Source organism: Trachypithecus francoisi, unplaced genomic scaffold (genome assembly GCF_009764315.1).
Source record: "Trachypithecus francoisi isolate TF-2019V2 unplaced genomic scaffold, Tfra_2.0 Lachesis_group3, whole genome shotgun sequence".
NCBI classification, from domain to species: Eukaryota; Metazoa; Chordata; class Mammalia; order Primates; family Cercopithecidae; genus Trachypithecus; species Trachypithecus francoisi.
The window spans coordinates 41,171,819-41,196,320 of NW_022681468.1; the positions used below are offsets into that span (position 1 = coordinate 41,171,819).

At 40.4% G+C, this 24,502-nt stretch overlaps 1 protein-coding gene across 9 annotated transcripts in view; it reads right to left on the reverse strand.

Annotated features, from left to right (window-relative positions):
* SYNE2 (spectrin repeat containing nuclear envelope protein 2) overlaps positions 1–24,502 on the reverse strand; it is a 389,209-nt gene that overhangs the window by 262,501 nt on the left and 102,206 nt on the right. For all 9 annotated transcript variants that reach the window (XM_033187766.1, XM_033187774.1, XM_033187773.1 and 6 more), the window contains 5 exons: positions 21,947–22,128; positions 16,761–16,957; positions 10,048–10,148; positions 7,591–7,692; positions 4,126–4,263 (listed from right to left, as the gene is read on the reverse strand). In XM_033187766.1, coding sequence (XP_033043657.1) covers positions 4,126–4,263; positions 7,591–7,692; positions 10,048–10,148; positions 16,761–16,957; positions 21,947–22,128 — 720 coding nt within the window. The remainder of the gene's footprint in view (positions 1–4,125; positions 4,264–7,590; positions 7,693–10,047; positions 10,149–16,760; positions 16,958–21,946; positions 22,129–24,502) is intronic.

The window sequence follows — 24,502 nt, forward strand, 5'->3', positions numbered from 1 at the left end:
TGGAAAATGTATTCCGAAAACAGGCTGCCACTCCTGACAGCCAAGCAAAGGGTCAGCAAACTTTCCCTGTGAAGAGCCAGAGTATCTTTGACTTTGTGGACCACACAGTTCCTGTCGTAACTCTGTAAATGTATTAAAAATCATTTCGTTATCCATTTATAAATGAGATGTTACATAAATTATACCTCAATAAAGTTATTTTTTTAATGAAGGCAAAACAAAGACATATTTAGAGATCAAAGAAAACTAGGTGAATTTGTCACTCACAGTCCTGTATTGTAAAATAAGTGAAAGGAAGTTTTCAGGCTGAAGGGAACTGAGCTCAATGGAAACTCAAATCTCTAGAAAGAAATTAAGAACATGGGAAATACCTAGATAAACATAAAATATTAATTTTTTCATTTAATTTCCTTAAAATATATGGTTGTTTAGAGAAAAAAAAATTATAACATGGCCCTGGGGATTTTAAGACATATGTTACATGTGTCACATATATTTATATACAAAACAACTATAGCATAAATAATGGGAGATGAATCAATTTGATTGCAGGATTTCTACATGTTACAAAAAGTTGTACAATAACTTAGATGTTGTACAACTCTAAGGCTGGGTGTGGTGGCTCACACCTATAATCCCAGCACTTTGGTAGGCCAAGGTTAAGCGGATCCCTTGAGCCTAGGAGTTCAAGACCAGCCTGGGCAACATAGTGAAACCCCTTCTCTGCAAAAAAAAAACAAAAGAAATTAAGTGTGCATGGTGATGCATGCCTGTAGTCCCAGCTACTCAGAAAGCTGAGGATTGACTGAGCCCGGGAAGCAGAGGTTGCAGTTAGCTGTGATCAAGCCACTGCACTCCAGCCTGGGCGACAAAGCAAGACCCTGTCTCAAAACAACAACAACAACAACAACAAATTGCAAAACTCTAAGTAGACTGTAAAAATTTTGTAATGTATATTATAATCCCTAGAGCAACCACTAAAAACATGATAGGAAGAAGTAGAGTCAAGTCAATAGACAAATTAAAATGAAATTCTTAAAAAACGCATGATCCAAAACCAGGCAACAAAGGAAGAAATGGGGGCCGGGCACAGTGGCTCACATCTGTAATCCTAGCACTTTGGGAGGCAGCCTGGCCAACATGGTGAAACCCCATCTCTACTGAAAATACAAAAATTAGCCAGTCATGGTGGTGGGCACCTATAATCCCAGCTACTCAGGAGGCCGAGGCAGGAGAATCGCTTGAACCCAGAGGCAGAGGTTAGTGAGCCACGATCACACCACTGCACTCCAGCCCGGGAGACACGGAGAGACTCCTTCTCAAAAAAAAAAAAAAAAAAAAAAAAAAAAGGAAGAAACAGAGATAGAAAAAGCAGAGAGAATAAACAAAACAAAGAGTTAAATGATATACCTAAATTGAACTATATCAACAATTAACTATTAAGTGGACTAAGCACTACAATTAAAAGAGAGGGGATAGGCTAGGCACAGTGGTTCATGCCTGTAATCTCAACACTTTGGGAGGCCAAAAGCTCTAATTCAGGAGCATTGCTTGAAGCCAGGAGTTCATGACCAGTATGGGTAACATGGCAAAACTCCATCTCTAAAAAAAATTTAAAACTTTGCCAGGCGTGATGGCACACACCAGTAGTCCCAGCTACTTGGGAGGCTGAGGCAGGAGGATGGCTTGAGAGACTGAGGCTGCAGTAAGCCATGATTGTGCTGGTGCATTCTAGCCTGGACAACAGAGTGAGACACGATCTCAAAAAAAAAAGACAGGGACTGGCACAGTAGGTAAGAAAGCAAGATACAACTATGTGTCATTTATAAGAGATACACTTCGAATATAAAGACTCCAAATAGATGAAAAGTAAATGAAGGAAAAAGATGTACTATACAGTCAGCACAGAAGACTGGAATGACTATACTGGTATAAGATTAAGTATAATATTAATAGATGTCAAGAAAAACAGTATTATTAAAGATAAGCAGGAATATTTCATAATGGCAGAAGTCTTCAGGAAGACAAAGTTATCATAAGCACATACACACAAAGACAATGTTTTAAAATACATGAAGCAAAATTTGACAGCACTGAAGACAGATTCCCACAGATTTTAATACTCTTCTCTCAGCAATATATAATAGAATTGGACAAAACATCCATCAAGACACAGATAATCTGAACAAAATTATCAACCACCTTATATTAATTAATATTTGTAATTTGGAAGCAACATAAGTGCCTATCAACAGATGAATTGATAAAGAAAATGTGGTACATATACACAATGGAATACTATTCAGCCAAAAAAAACGAGGGTCGGGCGCAGTGGCTCATGCCTGTAATCCTAGCACTTTGGGAGGCAAAGGAGGGCGGACCACGAGGTCAGGAGATTGACACCATCACCGTTAACACAGTGAAACCCTGTCTCTACCAAAAATACAAAAAATTAGCCGGGAGTGGTGGCGGGTGCCTGTAGTCCCAGCTACAGGCTGAGGCAGAGAATCACTTGAATCCGGGAGGCGAGACTTGCAGTGAGCCGAGATCACGCCCCTGCACTCCAGCATGGCAACAGAGCGAGACTCTGTCTCAAAAAAAAAAAAAAAGAAAAAAATTAGCCGGGCATGGCAGCATGCACCTGTAATCCCAGCTACTCTGGGGCTGAGGCAGGAGAATTTCTTGAACTCAGGAGGCAGATTTGCAGTAAGCCGAGATCACACCATTGCACTCTAGCCTGGGTGACAGAGCAAGACTCCATCTCAAAAAAAAAAAAAAAGAATGAGATTCTGTCATTTGCAACAACGTGGATGGAAATGGAAGTCATTATGTTAAGTGAAATAAGCTAGGCACAGAAAGACAAATATCACATGTTCTTACTTATTTGTGGGATCTAAAAATCAAAACAGTTTAACTCATGGAGATAGAGAGTAGAAGGGTGATTACCAGAGGCTGGGAAGGGCAGCTAGGGAGTAGGGGGAAATGGAGATGGTTAATGGGTACAAAAAAATAGAAAGAACAAATAAGACCTACTACTTGATAGTGCAACAGGGTGACTATAGTCAATAATAACTTAATTGTACATTTTAAAATAACTTGAAGAGTGTAACTGGATTGTTTGTACCTCAAAGGATAAATGCTTGAGGGAATGAAGATCCCATTCTCCAAGATGTGCTTATTTCACATTGCATGCCTGTATCAAAATATCTCATGTACCCCATAAATATATGCACCTACTATGTACCAATAAAAATTAAAAATTAAACTGAATTTTTAAAAAATTTAACATTTATAGAATATTATACCCAATGACTGCAGAATATGTGTTCAAGTGCACAAAGTTATGTATCATATGCTGGGCCATAAGCCATGTCTCCATAAATTGAAATGGATTGAAATTATACAGATATATTCAGACACACATGCACAAATTCATCCTTACACACTCTCCGTGGATTTGTTCCTACTTCTTTCAAGCATCTACTGATATTGATACATGATAGTAGAGAAGAAGCCACAGGTCAATCAAAATATAGATAATCTACTGTAGCAAACCAAGAATTGATAGCAAATATATCAAGCTTGGATAAGCTTGCGTTTTCTCTAAGCGGAATGCAAAAAAATTCCTACTTAAAAGATGATCACTACCCAAATGATGCCATGGAGAAAATACAAAAACACTATCCCATTTTCTGATGAAGCATCTATCCTGTCTTTTACAGAATTTCTCATGGAAGTTTAAAGTAAAACCCTCATCCAAAAAAACAAAGCTGCCCTTTGAAAATGCTCTTTTTCTTTTTTTTTTTTTTGAGACGTAGTCTCATTCTGTCGCCCAGACTGGAGTGCAGTGGTGTGATCCCAGTTCACTGCAACCTCCACCTTTTGGGTTCAAGCGATTTTATGCCTCAGCCTCCCAAGTATCTGGGATTACAGGTGCCCACCAACACACCCTGTTAATTTCTGTATTTTTAGTAGAGGCAGGGTTTTGCCATGTTGGCCAGGCTGGTATCAAACTCCTGACCTCAAGTGATCCACTCACCCTTGGTCTCCCAAAGTTCTGGGATTACAGGTGTTAGCCACTGATTCTGGCCTGAAAATGTTCTTCTAATCAACATAAACAGTCACCTGGTGATTGAGGCCATCCCAGGCTTCTCTCAACTGTAAATGATTCTTGTCCAGCTCATCCGGATCCCGTTTTATTGACAGAACATCCAAAAAGGACTTTTTTTCTTCATTGAATGACTCCGTAAAGGACAGCAGGCTCTACAATTAGAAGAGTATTTTAAAGACTGAAAATGTTTAATTCCATTTATATCATATAATCTGTTATTTTGAGGTCTATAGGTATAGGATATATTTAAGTTTTTATTTAAAGGTAAAATCCTCTGAATCTAGTATCCTCTCTCTGCTCTGATTTCCTTCTTCAGTGCACTGTGATAACTGGACACCAGCATGATGTCATACGTCTCACTCTGTGCTTTGTGTCAGTATTGTTGGATTTCTACTGGAATGGAGCAGCAAGGTCAATGGGTTACAGGGCAGATCATGATGCCACATGGAAAATATGAGTTTGTTTGTTCTCCCCAAGTATGCGCTCACAACAAAATAAGAATGAATGAATGTGAAAATTATATGATAGCAGTAGTCATATTATAAGCAATTTTCAAAGTGTTCATGAATAACTGAGATTTGGCTTATTCTTCCCAATTAATTTTATATAAACTTTGAAAAACACTTTGCCTTCAAATACTTAATAAGTAAAGCTTTTTCTTGGTTCATATTTGTGTGAAATACGGGTATTTAAGAGTTATCAGGCCAGGTGCAGTGGCTCACGCCTGTAATCCCAGCACTTTGGGAGGCCGAGGTGGGTGGATCACAAGGTCAAGAGATTGAGACCATCCTGGCCAACATAGTGAAACCCCATCTCTACTAAAAATACAAAAATTAGCTGGGCGTGGTGGCGCATGCCTATAGTCCCAGCTACTCGGGAGGCGGAGGCAGGAGAATCACTTGAACTTGGGAGGCAGAGGTTGCAGTGAGCCGAGATCGTACCACTGCACTCCAGCCTGGTGACAGAGACTCTGTCTCAAAAAAAAAAAAAAAAGAGTTATCAATTGGCCAGGCACTGCAGCTCACAACTGTAATCCTAGCAATTTGGGAGGCAGGTGCACCACTTGAGCCCAGGAGTTCAAAACTAGCCTGGGCAACATGGCAAAACTCCGTATTGACCAAAAATACAAAAAATTAGCTAGACATGGTGGCACACACCTGTAGTCCCAGCTACTCAAGAGGCTGAAGTGGGAGGATGGCTTCAGCCCAGGAGGCAGAGGTTGCAGTGATCGGGCCACTGCACCACAGCCTGGGAGACAGAGAGATATCCTGTCTCAGAAAAAAAAAAAAAGAGTTATTAATTACATGGGTTTTTTTTTTTTCTTTTTTTGGAGACAGGATCTGGTTCTACTGCCCAGGCTGAAGTTCAGTGGCATGACATTGGCTCACTGCAACCTCTGCCTCCTGGGCTCAAGTGATCCTCCCACCTCAGTCTCCCGAGTAGCTGGCACTACAGGGGTGCACCACCACGTCCGGTTAATTTTTTTTTTTTTTTGGTATTTTTTGTAGAGACAGGGTTTCACTATGTTGTCCAGGCTGGTTTTGAACTCCTGGGCTCAAGTGATTCACCTGCCTCACCTCCCAAAGTGCTGAGATGACAGACATGAGCCACTGCAACTGGCCATAGTTAACTACTCAGCTCCAGGGCTGTAGTGTGAAACTAGCAACTGACAATATATAAATAGGTGTGGCTCTGTTCCAATAACATTTTATTCACAAAATGGGCCAACCTCTGCTCTAGAACCACACTGTTCAAATGCTGTTCCAAAGATCAGCATTAATGTTTTAAATGTTATTTAAAACATTATCCAGAATTATTGACAGCATTTTAAATGAAATGTTATGAAATAATGTTATGGAATAATACCAAGCTCAGCAAGATATTTTAACACGTGAAATGCAAATCAGCAAGGTATCTGCTACATAGAAAATGTTCAACATGGCCAGGTGTGGTGGCTCACGCTTGTGATCCCAGCACTTTAGGAAGCTGAAGCAGGTGGATCACTTGAGGTCAGGAGTTCGAGACCAGCCTGGCCAACATGGTGAAAACCCGTCTCAGGCCGGGCGCGGTGGCTCAAGCCTGTAATCCCAGCACTTTGGGAGGCCGAGACGGGTGGATCACGAGGTCAGGAGATTCAGACCATCCTGGCTAACACGGTGAAACCCCATCTCTACTAAAAAATACAAAAAACTAGCTGGGCGAGGTGGCGGGCGCCTGTAGTCCCAGCTACTCGGGAGGCTGAGTCAGGAGAATGGTGTAAACCTGGGAGGCGGAGCTTGCAGTGAGCTGAGATCTGGCCACTGCACTCCAGCCTGGGCGACAGAGCGAGACTCAGTCTCAAAAAAATAAAAATAAAAATAAAAAAATGAAAATCCGTCTCTACTAAAAATACAAAAATTAGCTGGGCCTGGTGGCAGGTGCCTGTAATCCCAGCTACTCGGGAGACTGAAGCATGAGAATCGCTTGAACCCAGGAGGCAGAGATTGTAGTGAGCCAAGATTGCACCATTGTACTCGAGCCTGGGCCACAGCGCAAGATTCTGTCTCCAAAAAAAAAAAAAAAAGGAAATGCTCAATATGTGGTAATAATCACAGCTGTCATTATTTCTCAAAGAACTCTCAGTTGAGGCTCTGTATTCATTCTAAAAAGCATGTTCTGGGGCTGGGTGCTGTGGCTCATGCCTATAATCCCAGCACTTTGGGACACCAAGGCAGGTGGATCACCTGAGGTCAGGAGTTCGAGACAAGCCTGACCAACATGGAGAAACCCTGTCTCTACTAAAAATACAAAATTAGCTGGGTGTGGTGGTGCATGCCTGTAACCCCAGCTACTTGGGAGACTGAAGCAGGAGAATTGCTTGAACTCGGGAGGCAGAGGTTGTGGTGAGCCAAGATCACGCCACTGCATTCCAGCCTGGGCAATAAGAGCGAAACTCTGTCTCAAAAAATAAAAATAAAAATAAAATAAAAAGCATGTTCTGCTTTAAACCAGGGACTGGAAAACTTTTACTGTAAGGGGCAAGACAGTAAATATCTCAGGCTTTAAGAGCCATATGGTCTCTATCACGACTACTCAACTCTGGGGTTATAGTGTGAAAGTAGTGACTGGCAATGCTTAAATGGGTGTAGCTCTGTTCCAACAACATTTTATTTACAAAATGGGCCAACCCCTGCTCCAGAACCATGCTACTCAAAGTACTCCAAAAACGAGGAGAATCAACATCATCTGAGACCTTGTTAGAAATGCAAAAACTCAGGCCCTGCCCCAGAATTACTGAACCAGAATGTGCATTTTAACAGGACTACCCCAGTGAATCACATGCACCTTAGTTTCTGAAGTACAGTGCTAGAATTCAGCCTTAAAACCTTCAGTGAATTTAATATTTAAAATACTTAACCCTGAAAGAGTTTTCTAAAAACATACTTACTGCTCATCCCTTAAAAAGTAAATTACAAACAGCTGTTTAAAATCATACTTACATTATACTTTTTAAAGTAGGTATCATTTTCTGGATCCTTTAGCAACTTCTGTAGTTTTTCCTTTTGCAGAGTTAACCAGACCAGAGCATCTTTCACCTTTCCCTGTATTTTACACACACACAATTAAACTATATTTTAAACAGACTTGGTTTTTTTAACAAAAAAATTAACAACTTGAAACAGCAGTGAAAGAATGCCATCATTACACACCAATGGTTCATTATGCCAAAGAGTAATATCACTGGTTCACATAACACCTTAAATTTTAAACCAGATTGTAACTAGCATCTGAACATGACAATGTGCTAAAGAAATGGGCAAGCAATGCACCCCCTCCCCCATTTTGGCTTGGAGAACATTATTCTAAATCATTTCTTTATAGCAGGCATTTCAGAAGACTGCCTTCCAATAAAACGAAATATGGGGTAATTCAAGAGATGTTCACACCCTGCAGAAACACTGACATCAAAAATAACTCAAACACTTTCGAGAGCCTAAAAATAACAGTACCAAAGGTTTTTAGCTATGCTATCGTCAAGATATGAACAACAATTACTTTTTCCGTAGATTCTTGCTTAGGTGGTAAACTTGCTTACATTTGGAAGCCAATTTTACTGCTATAGGACAAAGAAGTTATATCTTATTTCCACCCTTCTTTAACCTTCATTCACTTTGTTTTTTCCTATTAAGCAAAAGTTTTCTAATACTTTTGCACTCAATTTCATGGACAGTTGAATCTTGCATTTTATTTTTTTAATATGAAAATTAATTAGAAAAGAATAGCTCCTCAGCAGGCCAGAAATAAGTGAACTGAATTATAAGCCTGCATCTCAGCTTGAGACTCTCTTCCAGAGTCAGCAACAATCTGGCTTATTGCCTCAAACTTAACAGCTGGAAAAACATAGGCCCAATTTGTCAAATAAAATGCATGTAAACATGTCTGAAAATGCATGCAAACATGTGGTTTAAAACACTTTTTTAAGTAATATTCTCAAACAGTTTACTAAATTCACAGCACTCATTTATCATCTTAGAAGCAGAGTAAGAGTTTCTTTTCAGCTCAGCAATTTTTATGAAGTTTCCACCCACACTATTTTGTGTACTCACTGAAAGTAAAGGAGAAAAACTGAATAATCAAATGGCAATCTAATAGTTATGCAAGGCTGGGCACAGTGGCTCACACCTCCAATCCCAAGCACTTTGGGAGGCCAAGGCAGGCAGATCACTTGAGGCCAAGAGTTTCAGACCAGCCTGGCCAACATGGTGAAACCCTGTCTCTACTAAAAATACAAAAATTAGCCAGGCAGGATGGTCCACGCCTGTAATCCCAGCTATCGGGAGTCTGAGGCACGAGAATCATTTGAGCCTGGCAGGCAGAGGTTGTAGTGAGCCAAGATCATGCCACTGCACTCCAGCCTGGATAACAGAGTAAGACTCTGTCTAAACAAACAAACAAACAAACAAACAAAAAATAGTAATTCAGGAGTATATCAACAAATAGGGATTAACAATAGAATACAACACTTCCATTTATATGAATCACACAATTTCATTTATATGAAGCTAAAGAACAGACAAACTGGAAATGTGCTAAAATTAGATGATGGTGAAGGTTGCCCAATCATGTAAATACACCAACAACCATTGAAACAAACATATTAAATAGATGAATTTTATGGTATATAAATTATATCTCAATAAAGGTAATAAATATTATAATACATAAAAATTTGACAGGCCAGGCACAGTGGCTCACTCCTATAATCCCAGCACTCTGGGAGGCCAAGATGGGTGGATCACTTGAAGTTAGGAGTTCAAGACCAGCCTGGTAAACATGGTGAAACCCGTCTCTACCAAATATACAAAAATCAGCTGCGTATGGTGGCACGTGCCTGTAATTCCAGCTACTTGGGAGGCTGAGGTATGATAATCACTTGAAAGGGAAGACAGATGCAACTGTAAGCCAAGATCGTGCCACTGCACTCCAGCCTGGGTGACAGAGCGAGACTCTGTCTCAAAAAATAAATAAATAAAAAAATTTTTAAATCGAATATTATAATAAACAAAAATTTTATATCTTTAGATTTTTAAAAGTTTAACTTCATTTGTCTTATATAGTGCCTATCGAAAAGTTGTTTCAGATAATTCAGTAAAGTTTAATAAATTATCCCTTTGAACCTAAAGAAAAAAAAAAAAGAACATTCAACACTAACCTACAGTAACAGAAATTAGAATGCTGGTTGCCTGGGGTAGGAAGCAGAGACAGAAAAGGTGCCCAATGGAATATTCTGGGTACCAGATATGTTTTACATCATGACTGAAGTATGATTTACAGGGGTGTATGCTCATTAAACCGTACATTTAAGTTCTGTATGCAAATTATATCTTGATTTTAAAAATTAAACCATTAGCAGGATACAACTAAAATGAGCTTGACTTATGCATATGAAAACATACCCGAGCCTCCTCTCCAGTCCCAGGTGCATCTTTGGAATACTGCAGAAACTGTGCCACATAGGTCATGATGGACTTTTCATCAGGATCAACAACGTCCACATCTGCAAGATACACCACACTATCAATTAGCTGTTATACATTTGCTATAATGAATATTCAAGAATGGGCTATGCCATAGCCTCTGCCATTTGGTTCACAGACTCTGGAAATGCACCAAAGTAGTCACCCAGCCATCCAATCTCTGTCTACTCAGCCTTGCTGCAAGACTGTGCAGTGGCTAAGAGTTTAGATCTATACACAGAGATAGCTGGGGGGTTAAATCCTGGCACTAGTATGTGCACAGTCTCAGTTTTCTAATAATAAAGTGTCACTATGGGGATATGTCTGAGGGCATAAGTAGTCAGAGAGAATGAAGAGGAGAAAATAAAGCATTCCTCTTTCTAGACACATGGTGCAGAAATTCCTCTGGGAATGCAGGAACATACAGCAATTAGAATGCATTCCTGACACCTTGGTCTTGGCATGTGTGCAGTAAAGCATCTCCAAAAGCATATATTGTATGGAAAGCTTATCTAAGACATTCACAGAGTTTGTTCATTCATTCATAGAACAAGTAAATCTACTGAGAGCCTTCTACGGGCCAGGCTTTGTGTTGCATTAAGAGTCCATGGTGAAATAAGTTTGTAAAATGCTGAATTAAACAAAATTTTAAAGACTACAAACTCCTATTTATCTTATTTTTTATTTTATTTTAGACAGGGTCTCTCTATGTTGTCCAGGCTGGTCTCAAACTCCTGGCCTCAAGCAGTCTTCCGACCTCAGCCTCACAAGTAGCTAGCATAAGACACTGTGCCAGGCATATAAATTCTATAAAGTACAGAACTTCTCCAGGCATCTAATAAGTGAAGGAGATCATAAAATCACAAAAAGGGGGATGCAATATGTCACAGACAAAATGAACACCTAATTTGGAGGTGTTCCTTGACCTAAACAAGCAATGAAGATTATTTTTTTTAAAAACTTCAGTTTATTTATTAAGTTAAACTTAAAGCAACAAATATTTACAGGGAGCCAATAAATGTGGGTCACAGGCAGGGGCTACAAGGATATGTAAGGTATGGTCCCTGCCTTTGGAGATCTTATGTTTCAACCCTCTATTCATTCAACTAGCAGATGCTAGATGCCTTAAAACATTATCTGCCCCTCAAGGAGTTTAAGGTTAGGAGAAAAACAAGTAACAAACAAACACAACACACCATGCATGCTTTAGTGAACATATTTACTAGGTTCGATGAGTGCTCTAAGTCACCTGAAGTAGAAAATAAATCAATCCATTTGCAAACAATGTAATTCAAGGCAGTAAGCATATAAAAGTTAGCAATAAAAAGCTGAGGGTAGGGTTTCAATATAGGAAGAATTTTTAAGAATTAAGTTATTCCATCTTTAACTGAAAAAGATATAAACATCAAGAGATACATAAAATAATGATACTGGCTTATTTAGATATCACTTTACAAAAACTTCTCATTATATATGAAGCCACGCGTGAAGATTAAATGTGTTAACAATATTATGTCAAAATAGTTCCCTTATTCAAATATGACTAAAGTATTTGGTTTGGATAAATAATCATGATGCATTTCACATTTTTGAGCTATTATTTAAGCCATTTATAATGAATTATGGGCAATTATGCAGAGGAAATTTGTTTTTACTACAGTGTCTATTTCATTAGTTGCCTGGTTATTCATACATACAAAAATGGAGAAAATATTTTATACTAATAATAAAGATTTGGAGAATCACAATATAAGAAAAGTATTTAAAACAGACAGTCAGGCCGGGCGCGGTGGCTCAAGCCTATAATCCCAGCGCTTTGGGAGGCCGAGACGGGCAGATCACAAGGTCAGGAGATCCAGACCATCCTGACTAACACGGTGAAACCCCGTCTCTACTAAAAAATACAAAAAAATTAGCCGGGTGAGGTGGCGGGCGCCTGTAGTCCCAGCTACTCGGGAGGCTGAGGCAGGAGAATGGCATGAACCCGGGAGGCGGAGCTTGCAGTGAGCTGAGATCTGGCCACAGCACTCCAGCCTGGGCGGCAGAGCGAGACTCCGTCTCAAAAAAAAAAAAAAAAAACAGTCATCAGAAACAGGACAAAAGCATGAGGAAAAATAAAGGAAAAACAAAAGACAATGAAAAGCCAAAAAGAAAAGACAAAAGACAAGGAAAGGGAGAAAAGAAGGTAAAAAAGGAAGGGGGGAAAAAAGATAGGGGTAAAAAGTTAACAAGAATTAGTAACAACCAACATGAAGGCAGACCAACGTCCAAACCATAGAAACACAGCTGTAGGCAGACTGAGCATGGTGGCTTAAGCCTGTAATCCTAGCACTTGGTGAGGCCGAGGCGGCAAATCACCTGAGGTCAGGAGTACTAGACCATCCTGGCCAACAGTGCAAAACCCCCTCTCTACTAAAAATGCGAAAATTAGCCAGGCATGGTGGCACATGCCTATAATCCCAGCTACTCAGGAGGCTGAGGCAGGAGAATTGCTTGAACCCAGGAGGTGAAGGTTGCAGTGAGCCGAGATTGAGCCACTGCACTCCAGCCTCAGAGACAGAGCCAAGACACTCCATCTCTAAATACATACATACATACATATATACATAAATAAATAAATGAATGAATGAATGAATGAATGAATGAATATGGCTATAAGCTCACATACAAGTTCTAAGTTCACATTAGGCTGTGAGCTTACAAATATCTCCTAAATTCAACTCTTACCAAAACCTGAAGTCCAAAGAGGCTAAATACCAGTAGCAAAGAGCACAGGTAGCACCCAGATCTTGGTTTCTAATACCATTCTCCAATAAAAAGAGCCAGGCCTCCTTGGAGAAATGACTGTTCCTAAGACTGGGGCAGGAAATACACAAGATGAGCCTGCAGTGTCTTGTCAGGCCAGAAAGTAAGAAAATGCTCAAAAACAAACAAGCAAACCCCATACTGATGGGGACAAATCAAAGGAGCACAGAGGCCAACTGAAAGAGCTCCTACTGGCCAAAACTTTGAGTGTAAAGAGGACTTTTTAAAAAATTGACCCTTAAAATAAACAAAGTAATACAAGAAGCCCGTATTGATATAAATAAATGACTGAATAAGTAAGTAAACGGGGGAGAATAGACAAATTTCTGAGCAGAAGAATTTCAAATAATTCACATAGATAATCTGCCATCAAGGAGAGTGAGTGTAACTCTCCCAAGTGTAGGCTATGCAGTGATTTCCCTCCAAAGAGCACAGTATGGAAAGAAGAGGGAGAAAAGAGTAACTTCACCATGATTAGCTCAGCCAGGTGAGGCAGTAACTGGGATTACAGGCACACCACCACGCCCAGCTAATTTTGTATTTTTAGTAGAGACAAGGTTTCACCATGCTGGCCAGGCTAGGTCTTGAACTCCTTACCTCGTGATCTGCCCACCTCGGCCTCCCAAAGTGCTGGGATTACAGGCATGAGACATAGCACCTCGCTGAAAGTTTATTTAAAAATACAAAAAAAAGGCCGGGCGCGGTGGCTCAAGCCTGTAATCCCAGCACTTTGGGAGGCCGAGACGGGTGGATCACGAGGTCAGGAGATCAAGACCATCCTGGCTAACACGGTGAAACCCCGTCTCTACTAAAAATACAAAAACTAGCCGGGCGAGGTGGCGGGCGCCTGTAGTCCCAGCTACTCAGGAGGCTGAGGCAGGAGAATGGCGTAAACCCGGGAGGCGGAGCTTGCAGTGAGCTGAGATCTGGCCACTGCACTCCAGTCCGGGCGACAGAGTGAGACTCCGCCTCAAAAAAAAAAAAAAAAAAAAAAAAATACAAAAAAAAGGCCAGGTGTGGTGGTTCATGTCTGTAATCCTGGCACTTCGGGAGGCTGAGGTGGCCCAATGCTTGAAGCCAGGAGTTCAAGACCAGCCTGGACAACATAGTAAAACCCCATCTCTACTAAAAACACAAAAATTCGCTAGGCACAGTGGCACACACCAGTAGACCCAGCTACTCAGAAGGCTGAGGTAAGAGAATCACTTGAACCAAGGAGATGGAGGCTGTGGTGAGGCAAGACCACACCACTGCACGCCAGCTTGGGAGACTGAGTGAGACCCTGTCTCAAAAAAAATAAAAATACAAAAAAACTAGCCAGGCATGGTGGCGCACACCTGTAGTCTCAGCTACTCAAGAGGCTGAGGCACAAGAATCACTTGAACCAAGGAGATGGAGGCTGTGGTGAGCCAAGATCACACCGCTGCACTCCAGCTTGGGAGACTGAGTGAGACCCTGTCTCAAAAAAAAAAAAAAATACAAAAAATTAGCCAGGCATGGTGGCGCACACCTGTAGTCCCAGCTACTCGGGAGGCTAAAGCACAAGAATCACTGTAACCCAGGAGGTGGAGGTTGCAGTGAGCCAAGATTGCTGGGCAACAGAGCAAGACTCATTCCAAAAAAAAAAAAAAAAAGGAATGAAGTATTGATACATGCCACAACATAGATAACCTTGGAGATATTTTGCTAAGTTAAAGAAGCCAGTCACAAAGACCGTGTATTGTATAATTCCATACATGTGAAATGTAATTAGAAATGTAATTAGAAAGTACTGGGGCATGAGGGGGGTTGGGGCAAATGGAGAGTAATTGCTAATGGTCACAGGAGTTCCTTTGGGGATGACAAACATGTTCTAAAATGAACGGTGATGATGACTGAACAATTTTGTGAATACAGTTCTCCTTGGTATCCACGGGAACTGCTTCCAGGACTCATCTCTAGATTGCTTTAAATATCCAATACAATGTAAATGCTATGTAAACAGTTGTTATACAATTGTGTAACATGTATTGTTTAGGGAATAATGACAAGAAAAAAGTCTGTACATGCTCAGGACAAATGCTTTTCTTTTTCCCCAAATATTTTCAATCCATTGTTGGCTGACTCCATGGATATGGAACCCACAGACACGGAGGGCAGGCTGTATACTAGAAACCACTAATTTGTATACTTAAATGGATACATTATATGGTATGTGAATTATCTCTTAATAGAGCCGCTTAAAACGAAAAAGATTAAGTGACCAATCCACAGTCACCTGGGCAGTGAGTGTGCTGGAACTAGCTGACTCACATCAGCTTAAGAGAGTTGATTGCGAAATGTTCAGAAGTTTTTGTAAGCTGGTTGTGAAAAAATCATCAATAAAAATTAAATCATATAAATCCACAAATTATATTAAAAGCATAGGTAATAAATACTCAAAACTTATCACTTCCCAATTATTGTATTATATTTTACTATTATCTATATGCTCCTGAGGCTATCTGTCTATTGTATCTATGTGACGGAAGCAACATATCATGGTGTGGTACTGAACATCTTTTTCTAATTCTGCGTTTAGTGATTGCACATTGGTAACTTGAAATCAGTCATAACGGTAGCATTTATAACACAGAAGTCTGCAAATGAGGGCTTGACTGTTGTTCTGTTAACTGCTAAAAAAGAGATGAATAAAATGTTAATGATGCAGGTAAATCTTAAAAATATGTTCTGTCTAAAGCTGTTAGTTGCGTTGTGAATAGCATAAAAAGTTGAGAAAATATTCTTCTAGTATTCAATTCAGCAAAGAAGTCACTCATGTCATTGAAGAACAAATGAAGTTCTGATATACCTCTTATTCCACTTATTAACATAAAGGAAATTCTAAACTAACATTCATGTCAGAACTACATTTCTTCAGCAAATACAACCCTAAGTCGATTACAGATGGATACAGTTTGGCAAAAATCAACAAAACCATTTTGGGGCTATATGAAATCTATAAGAAAGCATATCATAAATGTTATAATCATTTATAAAATAATATACATTCCTTAATATCAGTCAAATCTATCATAGTGTAAATGTGTGTATGTTTCCCATTATTTGGGAGAGTCAGTCACTAAACATTTGTATACACACCGCAGTAATAGAGCTGAGACTAGAATTCATACGTGCTTGACCTACGCATTCATCATAATTTTCACTAATCCTGTATACCTCTATTACGACCTTAATGTTTTTTTTAATAGCTTTGGTTATATTATGAAACATTACAATCCAAAGTAAAGCGCTTTTGAGAAAGAAGTAAAATTTTTTAACCTTAATTTTATAAAGTTAAATTATAATTTGATGATGATCTCTGTAAAACTAACCAGTACGCAGGATGTTGTCATTAACAATCCAACACAATTGAGCAGAATCAATGGCCAACCATGTAAGGACAGATGGGAAAGCAGCAGTTTCTATTCTCACAAAGGTTTCAGCTTTAACTCAGAGAGAGTGAGGAGAGACATATAACTAACTTTAATTCAAGACTCAGAGAAACATCTTACAAAAGAGATTTAGAATAGAATAATAGAATCAAGAAGAAAAAAACACAGAACATAATAGAAGAAAATCAAGAGAGAGGCTCAAATTATTCCCAATAACAGCATTGTTTGCTTTCAGCTGTGGCTTCCCCTGTAATTACTGAAGTTAACAAATTGGTAGGAATTGTTTAATCATATAAAATTCAATCAACAGTTTAAGTTAAGCCCTCCAGGACTACAATAGAATGCTATTATGTTTATTCATGTATAGATACTATTTTGAAATCAACTTCATGCTAAGCCTTAAAGATTGTTTTAAAAACAAAGAAGCTTCTTTACCTTCTGGTTCCAGCAATCTGGGGATTTTTAATTCTCGTTCTGCAATTCTGAAGGCCTCTCTCAGATTGTCTTTGTTGGATCTCTGCTTCACACTCTTCATGTCAATTAGGTCTGGTCGCAAGGCATGAATGATGGCCAAAAAAGCCATCCCATTTCTCCAACTTGACTTAAAATCTGTCACATTGACAGACTCATAGCTATCATAAAAGGACAAAAACATGATAAATACCATTAAAAATAATGTAACACACCCCTCCACTATCTTCAATTAAAATTTGTCAAATCAAGTAAATTAGATACATCATGCTAGATAAAATTTTTAATCTTGTGATCAAATTAAAGGAAAATGCCAAGCTTGATGAAACTCAAAATACCACAGAACACTGATTCTCAAAATTTGGTTCCTGAGCCAGCAGCAACAGTATCACCTGGGGTGCAGGTGTTAGAAATGCAAATTCTCAGGCCAAATCCCATACCTACTGAATCAAACTCTGAAGGTGGGCCTGAAATCTGTGCCTTTAAAAAAGCCCTCCAGGAGATAATGATATTCACCCAAGATTGATGCCTTTCATTACCAAATCTGTTGGCTTAAGCCTGCCTTTAAACTTCTACATACAGGGAAGGTCCCTAACTAGAGGAAATCACTTTCTTTTTCGGTGGGACAAATTAAATGATACACTGTGTGCAATTAATGGCCTGTAACTCACTAGATAGATAGACCTTGTCACTCTTCTGCTTAAAACCCATCATGACGGATGAATGGATAAACAAAATGTGGTATATACATGTAATGAATATTATTCATCCTTAAAAAGAAGGGAAATTCTGGCTGGGGGCGTTGGCTCACACCTGCAATCCCAGCACTTTGGGAGGCTGAGGTGGGAGGATCACTTGACACTGAGAGATTGAAGCTGCAGTGAGCTACAATTGCATCACTGCACTCCAGCCTGGGTGACAGAATGAGACTGTCTCAAAAAAAAAAAAAAAAGGAGGGAAGTTCTGACACATGCTACAACATGAAGGAACCTTAAAAACCATGCTAAGTGAAATAAGCCAGTCACAAAAGGACAAATACCATATGATTCCACTTATATGAGGTATGTAGAGTAGTCAAATTCATAGGGAAGTAGAATGGTGGTTGCCAGAGGCCAGAGGTTGCAGGTGATGGGGAGTTCTAGTTTAACAGCTACAGTTTCACAAAATGAAAAAAGTTCTGCTGACAGAGAGTGGTGATAGCTAGACAACAATATGAATGTAGTTAGTGCCACTGAACTGCACACTTAAAAATGGTCAAAGGGGTGGATTTTAGGTTATGTATATTTTATCACAATAAAATCTATCTATCTATCAATCAACCAACATCATTAGCTAGCCATTGTATTTAGAATAACATCTCTCACCCTGGTCTACAGACCCTATGTGATTTGGCCCCGGCCTGCTTTTCTCATCTTTGTATCTCCCCTCTCTTACAGAGTTACAGTCACCAGCCTCCTTCCTGTTTCTCAAAGCCACCCTCCTAGTCACTGTCCTTGGATGTTCCTTCTCATACATCTTCATAAAGCCTCCACTTGAGGAGTCAGTTCAAAGTCTCTCTGCAGCAAAGCCCTGTCTTACCACCTGCACTAAAGGAGACACTCTCCCTGCCCTCAACCTTCTTGACCATATCAAAAGTCCTTCATAATCTGCTTGCCAACTGTAATTATCGTATTTCTTCATGATGATTCCTGCTTTCCCCATCAGGATGCAAGCCTTTGAGAGCAAGGGCTTTGCCTTTCTTGTTCACCACTGTAGACTCATTCCCCAAACAATGCCTGGCATATAATCAGGGCTTAAGACACATATTTTTTAAAAAATCACTCCATCACTATTCCGTGCTTCATAAGGGATCAGTGAAAGTTTTGCAAAAGGGTATAGTTGCCTGCAACATTTGGGATATATTCTAGAACAACTATCGTGTCCTTTCATATCCCATAAAAAGCAGGAAGAAATTCAATAGACTATTTTAAGGTATGAATCAAATGATAAAAGCTACTCAGGAAACAGGTCTGCTCCAGATGACCTGGGTTTTCCTGTTTACTTAGGGGAAAAAAGTTTAAAACTATGACTGTAATAAACTACATAGCAGTCAGTGATTTTTGTGTTGTCTAACAAATATGTCTGTGGTATCTACTCTACCCAGAAACTGTTCTAAATGCTTTAAAAAAATTAATTCTTATCATGCATATAACAACCTATGATATATTACTGTTGTTCACATTTTATGACTGAAGAAATTGGAACACAAAGAGATTAGGTGTTCAAAGTCACCAGTTAGAAAGTACAGGGCACCAGCACTTCAAATCCAGGTACTCTGACTTTAGAACATGCAAGACTAAGCTAAACTATTAGGTGGGTGCAAAAGTAATTGCAGTTTTTACCATTAAAAGTAATAGCAAATTGTAATGCTATGGCAAAAGTAATGCAATTACTTTTAAGTAATTAAAAGTAATGGCAAAAACCGCAATCACTTTTGCACCAACCTAATAATAACTAAAGGGATGGCGGCTGCAGCTGAGGGCAGGGCCAGACCTCAACACCTTGAGTACTGAACCAGCACTGCACTGACTGGCAGGCACTGTACCCAATACGGTGTAGGTCAGCTCTGCACTGATGAGTCAAAGCCAATACCATAAAGATGCTGCTGCCAGACCTTAGAGAGGGTGGAATTAGGCTCCTGGTTGGCAGAACCTACACTCATTTAGATGTGGAGAATGGGGCCTGATTCATCTGTTTCACAAATGAGAAAATACAACATATTACTTACAAAAGAGTCTTATTGAAATAAAACACAAATATTGAAATAATAAAACACAGGATATTGAAATAAAAGTTATATAATACCACCAATGATGGCCAAAACTAGGATAAACCCATGATGAATTACTTAAGAAGAGGTGCTACATTTTAATAAGCTTAGCATAAGCTCTATAGCTGAAAACTAAGAAAGATGGGGAGACGTGAAGAAAAGATAAACTGTGGTAAAATATTTGGGGCTCTGAAAGGACTTTAAGGTTATTTATGCATAAATGAAATAAATCTGAGTAGACACAATAATGCTTTTCACAAATGCTGTTTGGGATTTTTAAAATTTAGAAAACTGGAGTACAGGCCAGGCGCGGTGGCTCAAGTCTGTAATCCCAGCACTTTGGGAGGCCGAGATGGGTGGATCACAAGGTCAGGAGATCGAGACCATCCTGGCTAACATGGTGAAACCCCATCTCTACTAAAAAATACAAAAAACTAGCCGGGTGAGGTGGCGGGCGCCTGTAGTCCCAGCTACTCGGGAGGCTGAGGCAGGAGAATGGCGTGAACCTGGGAGGCGGAGCTTGCAGTGAGCCAGGATCCGGCCACTACACTCCAGCCTGGGTGACAGAGTGAGACTCCGTCTCAAAAAAAAAAAAAAAAGAAAACTGGAGTACAATTATCTCTAGGAGATTCAAGAAAGAGTTCATTTAATATACTTTAAACCTCTATATAAGGTTATGTACGTTTATGGCTGTCATAAAATATAGAGAATGAATGACAACTAAAGAAAAGTAAGGCTGGGCCGGGAACAGTGGTTCACCCCTGTAATCCCAGCACTTTGGGAGGCTGAGGTGGGCAGATCACCTGAGGTCAGGAGTTTGAAACCAGCCTGGGCCAACCTGATGAAACCTCATCTCTACTAAAAATACAAAATCAGCTGGGCATGGTGGTGCACACCTGTAATGCCAGCTACTCAGGAGGCTGAGGCAGGAGAATTGCTTGAACTCAGGAGGTGGAGGTTGCAGTGAGCTGAGATCCTGCCACTGCACTCCAGCCTGGGCAACAAGAGCGAAACTCCCTATCAAAAAAAAGAAAAGTAAGGCTGAAGGCAGAAATTCAGCTCTATCTTGGCCTTTCAACAGGAAGGACTTACTCTGAAGTCCTGCATTTGAAGGGCTTAGCAACATATTTATGACCCTATTTACCTAACAATGCTATGATGTGACAAGAAATGCCCTGTGAACTCTACAGTTCTAGTAGAGAGATCTCCTGCATCTACAGTCTTTATTTTTCCTAAACTCCAGCTCAGACATTGGTTAAAATGGAAAAGTAAATTGTCTCCCAAGAGCAGAAAACACTTTTCTTTCTTTAAAAGAAAAACGAGATATGAGCACTAACTTTCCTTCATTATCCCCACTTTTTAAAAATGCATACTCCAGCCTGGTGTGGTAGCTCACACCTGTAATCCCAGCACTTTCAGAGATGGAGGCAGGTGAATTGCTTGTGCTCAGGAGTTTGAAACCAGCCAGGGCAACATGGCAAAACCCCATCTCTACAAAAGATACAAAAATTAGCCAGACATGGTGGTGTGTACCTGCAGTCCCAGCTACTCAAGAGGCTAAAGTGGAAGGATCAATTGAGCCTGGGAGGTCAAGGCTGTAGTGAGCCATCATCGCACCACTGCAGTCCAGCCTGGGTGACAAAGTGAGACTCTATCTCAAAACGTATACTGTCTGGTCTCTGTGCTTCCTAATTGAGCTATGTTCCTAAACTCTGAGGTCTCTTAATATACTCACATACATCTTCAAGAGATAAGTTTTGTGTGTGTGTGTGTGTGTGTGTGTGTGTGTGTGTGAGAGAGAGAAACAGAGTTTCGCTCTTGTTGCCCAGGCTGCAGTGAAATGGCGTGATTTCGGCTCACCACAACCTCCACCTCCCAGGTTCAAGCAATTCTCCTGCCTCAGCCTCCCAAGTAGCTGGGATTACAGGCACGTGCCACCATACCAGGCTAATTTTTCATAGAGACGGGGTTTCACCATGTTAGCCAGGCTGATCTCGAACTCCTGACCTCAAATGATCTGCCCGCCTCAGCCTCCCAAACTGCTGGGATTATAGGAGTGAGCCATCGTGCCTGGCACTTAAATACCACTTTATTTCCATGTAATAATATGCCCCCTAAACACAGCAGGTGGGAATGAGTTAGTTACCCAGGTGATACTACCTTCCAGCCTTTGAAACCAAACGTGGCTGAGCTCTTGGGCTTCCACATATGGAAGAAGCACTGAGAGGAAGAGGGATAGTGAGAATTTTCATTTTAAGTGAGGGAGGTGTTTGGGTGGTGAGGTGGTATTGGTTGATACAGTTGCCCTGTGTGTCTCTTAGGATCATAGCAAACTACTTACGTGGCGCATTGTTCCTGAGCCCACAAAAGAAGGGCCTTTTTGGCAGACATCTGCCATCTTGCTTGTACTTTGGAGCATTTCTTAGCTGGAGGACTTGAGGTAGGAGAAGAATCAACCACACTCACATCATCCAGGGAAGGCTGATTGTAACTGCAAGAAAGAGTCTGGGCAAGCTTCTCAATCTAAGGAAGGCAAAGTAAGACTTAATGTTTATAAAAGCATCAGTTACCAGCATTGGGCCAAAATAAGACCTAAAAAGCATCCTATGACAGTCCTAGTTTACTCCTGGTGAAATGAATACTGGGCAAATCCTTGAATAACAGCATCTGCCATGGGGGCTGCACTTTTGCTTCCTAAGGTATGACTTGGGTCATTCCTTACACTCACCCAGGCATGCTGCCCCACACTGAGGGATGTCCCTCATCGATGCATCCCCCTGAAGTACTTATGGAGCACTTCACTGTAGCTTAACGCCTGTCAAACGAATTTAACTGAACCAAATTGAGCTCCTACTCTAGAGTACCTTGAGAGACTGGATCAAGTGAAATGCATCCATTAAGGACAAATGTACACATCAAAAAAAAGACAGTCAAACACATAGATAGACAAGTCCAGAGGAAACAAATAAAACTGCCATTAAATCTACGAAAAACGGCCGGGTGCGGTGGCTCAAGCCTGTAATCCCAGCACTTTGGGAGGCCAAGACGGGCGGATCACGAGGTCAGGAGATCGAGACCATCCTGGCTAACCCGGTGAAACCCCGTCTCTACTAAAAAATACAAAAAACTAGCCGGGCGAGGTGGCGGGTGCCTGTAGTCCCAGCTACTCGGGAGGCTGAGGCAGGAGAATGGCGTAAAGCCGGGAGGCGGAGCTTGCAGTGAGCTGAGATCTGGCCACCGTACTCCAGCCTGGGCGGCAGAGCGAGACTCCGTCTCAAAAAAAAAAAAAAAAAAAAATCTACAAAAAACAATTGCATTAGTAATTTAAGAAATTTAAATATATGCAGCAAAAGGATAGCTTTTACTATATTATACAGGCAAAATAAATGTAAAGGCAATATCCAGCGATGGTCAAAGTATGAGAAACTAGATATTCTTATATTGTTAGTAAATGTACAAATTGGCTCAATTTTTTTGGAGGGCGATGTCAACAACACAATTAACAAACTTGATCTGATTAGCATTGATCCGGTAAGCACTACACCAACATTGCTTTCACAAGCGTACAGAACATTTATTGAAACTGACCATGCTGCACCATAAATCAAGCTGCAGCAATTTTGAAAGACTGAAATCATTCAGAGTATGTTCTCTGACCACACTGAAATTCTAGTCAGCAGCAAAGATATAACAGATAAAATCTCCAAATATTCAGAAATTAAGATAAATATATATATATATATATATATTTTTTTTTTTTTTTGAGATGGAGTCTCGCTCTGTCGCCCAGGCTGGAGTGCAGTGGTGCAATCTCGGCTCACTGCAACCTCTGCCTCCCAGGTTCAAGTGATTCTCCTGCCTCAGCCTCCTGAGTAGCTGGGATTACAGGTGCATATCACCACGCCCGGCTAATTTTTTTATTTTTGGTAGAGACAGGGTTTCACCATGTCGGTCAGGTTGGTCTCGAACTCCTGACTTCGTGATCCGCCTGCCTCAGCCTCCCAAAGTGCTGGGATTATGGGCGTGAGCCACCACACGCGGCCTAAGCAATATATTTTTATATGGCCCATGGGTCAAATGAGAAATAGAAATGAAAATTAGAAAATATTTTAAACAGAATAATTAAAACGTTATACTCACAGATTGAAAGATGCAGTATTTTTTAAATGTCAATTTTTTTCTGAAACGTTTTATACATGCATGTAATCCTAATAAAAATCCCAGCAGGAGTGTGTGTGTGTGTGTGAGAATGTGTGTGTGTCCACGCACACACACGCGTGAAAACTGACAAGTTATTTATAAAATGTATATAAAAATGCAAAAAGCAAAGAATAATGAAGATTTTCTTTTTTTTTTTTTGAGACGGAGTCTCGCTCTGTCGCCCAGGCTGGAGTGCAGTGGCCAGATCTCAGCTCACTGCTAGCTCTGCCTCCCGGGTTTACGCCATTCTCCTGCCTCAGCCTCCTGAGTAGCTGGGACTACAGGACCTCGCCCGACTAGTTTTTTTGCATTTTTTAGTAGAGACGGGGTTTCACCGTGTTAGCCAGGATGGTCTCGATCTCCTGACCTCGTGATCCGCCCGTCTCGGCCTCCCAAAGTGCTGGGATTACAGCCTTGAGCCACCGCGCCCGGCCTGAAGATTTTCTTAAAGAACAAGTTGGACAACTTACACTATCAGATATCAAGACTTACTATATAGTTACCAAAATTACAAAGTATAGTACTGGTGCAAAGAGAAGTGATGAAAGAAAAGAGGTCATTTGAAAATAGAGCCTCACATATAGGGCGACTTCATGTCGACTTCACATGTGAAGGTGACACTACAGCACAGTAGGAACATGGTGAGCTTTTCAATAAACTGTTGGGTCAACTGGATAGCCATATGGAAAAAAGTAAA